The following is an 8,538-nucleotide window of genomic DNA, read 5'->3' as shown; positions in this document are numbered from 1 at the left end:
TGATTCGAGTAATAGTAACTAACACTCGACTCTATTGATTGCTGGCTGATGTCATCTGGCACATGGTCATAACGCGAGTACAAAAACAGTTTAGTCCCAGCATATAGTGTCAAGTATCGAAGCAGCTGTTAAGAAATAAGTACGCATTATTGCCTTCCGCATGAAGTGTCGTTTTTTTTTCCCTGCTTAGGAGAAGTTAGAAATTTTTTCTTGGACTGGGGCACTTCGGTCTGAGAAGCACTGGCAATGAAAAGCAGGATGGCTTGATGACAGCAGCTTTCGACTCATGCAGGCTGTGTGTCATGTCATGTGTTTTTTTCTTCCAGTTGTTTTTCATGCTTATTTTCTTCCTGAAGAGCACTTTAGTAGACACAGATAGTTCTTCCTGTACTGTTAATTTAAATGAAGGTATGCCCCTGGACAGATTTGAAATACCAGCTTGAAGAAGCATGAAATGTCGAACTAATTTACTAACCAGTCAGGCTTTGAGAATTGCCATTTGGGGAACTGTTATATCTTGTAGTTTTATCGGAGTGAAACTAAACAGAGCAGAATATTTTTAGCCTAAACCAGACCACTATTTATTTTTTGTTCTACACCTTGCGTGATATGTGCTTTATATATAAAGACACTGTAGAACCGTTTTTCTTAAGATGCTGAGGTACGAGATATACTATGTGCTATATTAGTTCCGTGCTCTTCTTTGGTGGCCCAGAATGCGAGTTCTTTGGTGGCCCAGAATGCGAGTTCCTGTGCTTTTTTGGCATGCTCAAGAGCCAAATACCACTGACATGGGCTGAATGGTCAAGACTACCGAGAACAGAAAAATGAACAAATACAAGTTCCACATAAACTGCACGTGAACTGTAAATGATCGAAGTTGTTGCATGTGGCGAATAGATTTCTAATTATAAATTAGATATAGTAATTCTTAAACACTTGCTTACCACTTTGACTGTTCAGCTTTGGGGAGGATGCAAAAGTTGCGTGGAATTAAGCAAATTCAACCTGTCTACAAATTTGGTTCAATTAAGCAATAAAGTTGAATTTCTTCAGGAGGTTGCAGCTGCACATGTTGCAGCCAGCTGTATCGAGGGAAAAAAAAAATCAGCGAATGCATTCAGTGCAGCCTGGTGAGCTTTGATTCATGAACGAAATTTACAGCAAGTTAGTATTGTAGGTAATCCTATTGAATATGTCCATTCAGACTGCACATTGTTCCCCTCTTGCTGTTTGGAATCATGACACGACCAGTGCGCACTGTACTTGTGTCTGGCACCTTGAAACTTTGTGCTGGCAGATGGGGATGTAATTGAGGGCATGATGCTTGACCTCTGTCATGGGGATGGCAAAAATATGGGTCTTGTGGTGGGCCCTGTGCCAGACTGGGCCTAGAGCCATTCATTTGGCCTTCTGCTGGGAGCGCATTTTGGCAGGTGCTTGTGGCCCTGCTTGTCAGGTCGGTCGATGCTCACTTTCTTCCCCCTCCTCCTTTGGCCATGCAGAGAAGGAGCGGCAGCGGATCATCATCCGGATAGCGGACGTGAACGACGAGCCCCCCTACTTCATCAACCGGCCGATTCCGATGCAGGCTGTTGTACAGTTGAATGCCCCGGCCGGCACTCCTGTCTTCAAGTTGCAGGCCAGGGATCCGGACACGGACCACAATATTCGCTACTCAATTGTGCGCGACAGGAGTAAGTGCGGCCTCTCTTCTTGTCTTCTGCACCAGCTAGCTGGACGTCTGAGTTACAGGCCGCAGATGTTGCGAGTTGTGGGGATGTGTGGGAAAGGAGCTCTGTTCAGGGGTACAACAGCTGCGCCATTGAGCGCCAAACTTGTTTACCGGCACCATTCTGTGCCGAACCTCTCGTATTTCGCCAAAATCGACTATCAGTGCTGTCCTGCATCACAGAGCCTGAAGTGAGCCGCAACATATGACCGCCCTGCTGCCTTGTGCCGGAAAGCTTGTTTGAAACATAGTGTTTTCGGTTTCAGTGCCGTTACGGTTTCGGTTTCACCAAGGATATATGAGTGTCTACGGAAGTTGGTTTTGCTTAGCTGTAAGGGCATGCACTGCGCGCCTTCTCCGCCTTCATTTTGGGCTCATCTGTGTCGCGTTCGCATGTTGCTTTTGCCGGTGCCGGCCGCTGCACCACAATCACTTGACAATGACCAAAGCTGAGTGATGTTTTATTACATCGCAAACAGGTAGAAAACAATAATATTTTCGTAAAAGGTTGTAGTTCATTTGAGGTGAGCTTGAATTTAGTCTACCATTTTTGATGAGTGTAGCTGGCAGGACAAACAGGGTTTGTTAATTCATTTCACCTTTGTTGACGTAATTACTCTTTTTCGCCTGTGAACTGGGTCCCAGGGCCTCGTCATTTGGGCCCTATTAAAGTTGTTTTTAACAACTTTTAGCGGAGGAATCCATCTAGATGTTTTTCTAGTGAATATACTAAATAAGCTGAATTGAATTGAATTAACTTCAGGGTGAGGTTTGCTTCTGTGGAGGATGGTCCAGCATTATGTCTTCTAACACATTCTCGTTACGTAGTCTTATGGGGTAGTTCGTCGACTCTCGCAACTCCGTGATTGGCGAAGACAAAGCTATGTCCAGCTTTGCACGTACTGAAACCGCTATTCGATAGAAAAAATGCAAGCAAACGCTTTGTTTTACGGCGCGCCTCCGTGAGTTCGCTAACACTGCCGTCTACCGGACACGGAGCGAGGCCTGTTATCTGATCCCCTTCGACTCTGCACGTGAGGTTTGCCCTTTGAATGGTGATAACGTGGTGCACTCGCTGGGGCTGGAGATTGATAACTCTGCATATTGTAAATCTCCAGATATAGTACTACTGCGTTGCTGGATCGGAGTAGGTTCTAGTGCATGGTAGAATGTGTAATATAGTAGATTAATAGGTTAAACTAAATTGGAAGGGGGCTGGCAGAGGCTGCTGTGGCAGCCCTCCAAGCCTGCTACAAAACACAATTTTGCCTGCTTCCCGGGCTGCTCCCAAACCCGTGCACCCTCTCCACCCCTGTTTGTTGCTGTCTATTGCGGCGCTCAGGACAGGTGATTTTGTTTTCCCAGTGTGCTGACGGGACCCCTTCTGTGGCCTCTTGTGCAGGTGGCAACAGGTTTGATGTAGACGCGCACTCGGGTGAGGTGGTGACCCTGGGCTCAGCACCATTCATGCTGGACAAGGAGTACGTGCTATACGTGAAGGCTGAAGATCTGAATGGCCAGGTGGGAGACAGGCAGCACCAGTCGACACGCGAGGAGCGCCTCTCAGTCGTTGGTGGCAAGCGCCAGCCCCAGTTCTACGTGCCATTCTACGAAGCTGTGATCCCAGAGAACCAGAAGAAGGACTCCGAGTGAGTGGCTCGGGCTGGCATTGCCCCCTCGCTGTTCGCCCATCATGGCAGCAACTGATTGTCCTTCTCTGTTGTTTGAAATGTTCGTTTATCGACACTCCTGCTGGAAAAATATCCTGGGAAGGAACTGACGCTGCCCTCATGCAGGGGTGCAGGCAGTGAGCTAGCCCACTTGTGTTAAGTGGACCGTAATGAACGATTTATGTTCTCATATTTCTTATTGCATTAGGTGCATTTAAATAGCATTATTCTTCCCTACCGGATGCTGATTATTGTAGTATTGACTTTGACCTGCATGTGTGTCTGTAGCCCTGCCACATTTTGTGGTCCTTGAAGAACCAGGATCCAAAGACGTTGGCCCCATGTTGTGGCCATGTCGGGAGAGGTTACGGTGCATAACTGGTGCTGCCTTTTCTTAACCTTTGCAGCATCATCGAGGTGAAGGCCAAATCTTTTGCCGATCGGGAGATCCGGTACACCCTGCGGGCCCAGGGCAAGGGAGCTGGTACCTTCAACATCGGACCTACCAGTGGAGTGGTGAAGTTGGCCAAGGAGCTTGACTATGAGGACCTTCGGCAGCCAAAGTCCTACTCGCTCATTGTCACAGCAACTGAAGACTCCGGCGGCTTTTCAACCTCTGTTGAGGTAAGATCATTGGGCTGCGTTTGAGAGGTCCATCTTTTGAGATAAATCACCCTCCAGCTTTGAATACAGAGGCCATAGGGACAGAAGTCTGAGGTTTGCTGCCTTGGAAAATATGTCAGAACCCTTTGTCCACTTGCTTTTGGGTGTATGATTGCATCTCAGCAGGTGGACTGTTTATCGCATCTTTTAGCTATTAGTCATAATTTAAAAAAAAAAATGTGAAATGACTGTCTCGATTTTGTCAGTGGTGAATATGCCATAGTGTGAGCAAAGCCAGCAATTTACAACCACTCATGTTTCACTTTACTCACTTTACTCACTCACCCTTTAAAGCAGGTGATGGATAAGAGGATGTAAAACATGCCCCTTGTATTTAAGGCATTTATGACCACAAATCTTTTAAGTGCACTTAATTTGTTGGGAGACTTCAAGGCAGTTCTTCACAGTTATGAAGTGAAACAACTGGCCTCCAGTCTGTGGAATCACCACAGGTGGTAGCTAAGTGCAAAAAAGGCAGCATGGTGTAGCTGGTGGAAGAGGGCACCCATGAGCAGTTACGAAAAGCCACAGAATGTCAGTGCTTGTTGGAGCTAAGGATGTCTCAGGCTTTCTCTTCACTGGAGTCACATACGTGTATTGAAGTTCTGCAAATACTTTGTTTACTGTTGTGGCTAATGCATACCTCTGAGAAAGCTACCTATGTTTGTTTTAGTTGCTTGTACTGATGTCTGAAAAGACAAGAGATAGTAGGAGTTGATACATCAAACAGTACATTGGTTACAAACATACTTGGAGGTAAATTGCAGAGCATAAGTAGGCAGTTCTTTCGCAAACTGTATGTACATTTGTTAATTCCTGCAATGAGCCATCTAGGCTATTCCGAATACCAACAATGCTGTGTTTTTGTAAATATGTATTGTATTAATGAAGTGCAGAGAGGCCAACTAGGCAATAACAAATGTGTCATCATAAATGCAGATACTGGAGTACCTATAAACATAATAAGTTCTTGTCTGGCATATTTTTTTGTGAAGGTTTGTAAAAGTACCCTTTAATCTTAAAGGGACATGCAAGTGAGGTGTGACCATTGTCTTCCGAGAATAAAGTCTACAACATGCAGGCCATTTTCTGAGTTTTTGCGACCCACTTACACACATTTTTTTTTACTAAGACAAAGGTGTTCAGAGTGCTCGAATATCCTCTTTGCTGATTTCTGATGTTAGCTATCACGACACATTGGCAAGTCTGCAGGATAAATTTTAGTGGATGCCTAGCATGTTTAGCCTGTACAACCAACCTAAGCACGAACTAAGAAGGAGTTGCTATTAACTATTAAATTAGTGAAAATAGAAATTTGAAGGCTTAAATGCCATGAAAACTCGGTGAAAACCAGTGTAATGTCATTACAGTGAGTTGCCACGGAGACCATAAGCAGCACGTGATGTTTTCTCCTGTGCCGCCTATTACAGCTCAACTGAGGCTGCAGATTTCCACACATATAGTCCAGTAATCGATTACATTGGACAAACTGCAAAATACAGCCACAAGTAATACAAATTCATTTATAGGCCAACTGCACACTGAAAATTTTGACCTCTTGAAAACCCTATTTCCGAATAGGCTGCCTAAAAAGACTGCAAGATGCAAAATACCACAGCTGAAATGCACGTGCTGTTGAAACGAGCATCAAAAATTGGCGATTTTTAAACTGAAATTGAGAAGCGCGGCCATGACAGCGAGGCTGAAAGGATGTTGCAGCCAGCGGGCAAGCTTCCGGAGTGGCCGGCTGGCTAGAGCAAACCTGCACTCAATGGCTTTACGCGCCTTGCAGTCCTCAGAGAAGTGCGTGCAGTGGCGCTCGACCAGTTCTCCCGGATAGCCGGAGGACCAAGCACCTAGCCAACCGGCATGATGCCACTTCCACTTCATGGCTGTTTGCGCGATCTACCGGCAGGTGCAGCGTCCTTTGCGGCAGAGCTATTTTAGGCGTTTCTAATTGATTGACGATGCATTTCACGGGGCTACCAGTGACGTCCCAGTTGGTTTGCTGGTACGTACTGTTAGTCCAAAATAAATTTGGCTGAGGTGAAAATTGTGTGCAGTTGGCCTTTAAATGTACCTTTAAGCATGACGCTACATGTATTTTGAGTTAGACTGGAACCAGGGGTAATTTCCAGATTCTTAGCCTGTATATATGTAGTATGAATACTGCATTCTGCCCTGGGTCAAATTCTTTCGTGGCATTAGGGAAATTTTTCTGTCATTACCTTGTCGGTTTTTTTCATGCCTTTGAATGTTTCTCTTCCAGCTAACAATTAAAGTGACTGATGTGAACGACAATGCCCCTCGATTCGAACTGCCAGACTATCAGGCGCATAATGTTGATGAAGACATAGCAGTGGGAACATCCATTCTTCAAGGTAAGGCTTCTTGTAGATTCTCACTACCACCACCTTTGGCGGCACTGGGACAAAGTGAGGCTGCTTCAGTTAGCTGAAGGAATTTCTCTCCAGCAAGAGTGCTGTGTGCAGTGGCAAAGGATAGATGCTCAGCTGTCTGTTATTAACAAAGTTGGAGTTATCTGCCGAAGATTTTTTGCCAATCCTAGGTTCGGCTAATGTTGAGGGCAACAATCATTAAAGGATTCTCAAGCCGTGCAAGTTTATGCAATTTGAGGACTGGAGGATTGAGACCATCTTTGTCCCAAATCGTGTTTCTTTTCAGTGGGAGGCCACTGGAGCTTTGCAGAGAGTGTTGGGGGGGGGGGGAGAGAACTATTTAACATGAAGTCTATTTAACATAACATAATATCATGGATGTTTACTTGCAAGGGAAGATGAAGGTTACAAGAAACAGTAGTAGTGGTATCAAAAGTAAAGTCTTCAAGAATATTTACATGCACACACACAGGCACACGCACACACACGTGCACACACGCATGCATGGGTGCGCGGTGCTGGAATAGAACAAAAACCGGAAGCAGAAAACGGGATGTTAATTATTTTTTTAAGGAGCAAGACAAACAAAACAAAGTTTCGTTTTTCAGTTTGAATAGAAAGTTAATAATATTTCAGGATTTATTTCAACTTCCATGTAGCTAGGTGGGAGATTGCCATAAGTTCGCTGGCATGAAATCTCCCTTTGTTTCGCTGGCATCCTCTCTCCTTTGGCAGGCTTGCTGCTTGCTTCCATATCTTTCCGCCTGTCTCAGCGGTCACCTTCGCGACTGCCTTGTGCAACTGGCTTTGATGCAGATGTCGCGGCCTTATTTATTTATTTATATTTATTTATATTTATTTATATTTATTTTTTTATTTATTTATTCAAACATACCTACATTCGCCCTACGGCATCGCTGTTATACATGAGTGGACACGAATATTCTAAAAACTTGACATAATAAATAGCAAAAAAAAATAGATTGTCGTGATTACAGCAGCATACACAATTAGAAGTGAAAACAGCATAATACAGCAGCACACTTAATGGAAACAGCTACAAGTCATGTTGCACTTGTACGCAAGTGTTTCCAGAGTGCAGCGAACATTTTATAAGGGGTGGAAAGAAGTGTCGGCAGGGCATCCTTATCTTTAATAGTTTTATACCTGTGACACACGGCAACGCTAGATCTCCTTTAAACTAAACCCCTTTCGCCAACTCAAAGGACATTTTGTGGAAAGGAGTGGCGCTCCTGACACACAGCAAGCCCCGATCTCCTTTATGTAGTTGCTGTAACTGACACACCAATAAAGTGGCGCTAGCAGTTCTGTTGAAAAAGCATGCACAATAACAAAATTAAAGTGCGGCTAATAGACCTTTTTTAATTATTTTAGAGAGAAACTGTGCGTTTTATTGTTGTCTAGAAAAAGTAAATGGGTAATTTCACATATTTGTATTAAACAGCAATGACAGAGTGCTTTTTTTCGCCTATGTCCCGTGCCTAATCTGGCAACAGCGGGCAGATGTTTACAAAAATACATTACGATTGGGCTTGTTTGGTGAAATTTATTTTATTGCAGTTTTAAAAATTTATGAAAGTATTATGAAATCGCATTTGGTCTCACTAAGTTCTGAGATGCTTATGATTTGCTAGCGCCTGCTTACGAGGCTGCGCCGCTAGCTGCTCCTTTTCGTTCGGGAAAGGAGATAGGCGAACACCCCTTACGGGAAATGCCCGTTTCGGTGAAGGAGATTCTCCTTTGTCGTGTGTCACCGAGGCGAACGCCGTTTCGGTAGCAGTCCTTCTCTGCAAAGGCCTTTTAGGTACCCGTGTGTCAGGGGTATTAGAAAAAGACACCTGGAACGCGGATGTTCGCCATGAATATTACCTTTTTTTTTCTTATCCCTTCATCTGAATGTTATGTGGGGGGCTGAAGGAACTGATGTTGGTTCATTGCTACCTCCTCTTATACAATCTGCCTCTCAATCTGCTTTAACATTGAACACAGAGAAAAGGTGCGCTGGTGTCTTAGAGTGTCCCATGAGACAGTGTTTTAAACTGGGGAAAAAGGT

At 44.5% G+C, this 8,538-nt stretch overlaps 1 protein-coding gene across 4 annotated transcripts in view; it reads left to right on the top strand.

The window, feature by feature from the left end:
• Window positions 1–8,538, top strand: part of Cadn (neural cadherin) — a 297,368-nt gene that overhangs the window by 51,544 nt on the left and 237,286 nt on the right. For all 4 annotated transcript variants that reach the window (XM_077686006.1, XM_077686008.1, XM_077686007.1 and 1 more), the window contains exons 3-6: window positions 1,506–1,697; window positions 3,135–3,381; window positions 3,810–4,026; window positions 6,335–6,446. In XM_077686006.1, coding sequence (XP_077542132.1) covers window positions 1,506–1,697; window positions 3,135–3,381; window positions 3,810–4,026; window positions 6,335–6,446 — 768 coding nt within the window. The remainder of the gene's footprint in view (window positions 1–1,505; window positions 1,698–3,134; window positions 3,382–3,809; window positions 4,027–6,334; window positions 6,447–8,538) is intronic.

The sequence above is a fragment of the Haemaphysalis longicornis genome, unplaced genomic scaffold (genome assembly GCF_048455015.1).
Source record: "Haemaphysalis longicornis isolate Haplotype H1 unplaced genomic scaffold, Haemaphysalis longicornis Haplotype H1 scaffold_1, whole genome shotgun sequence".
NCBI classification, from domain to species: Eukaryota; Metazoa; Arthropoda; class Arachnida; order Ixodida; family Ixodidae; genus Haemaphysalis; species Haemaphysalis longicornis.
Note: the sequence above shows the minus strand (reverse complement) of the source record. Positions and strands in the feature narration are given on the sequence as shown.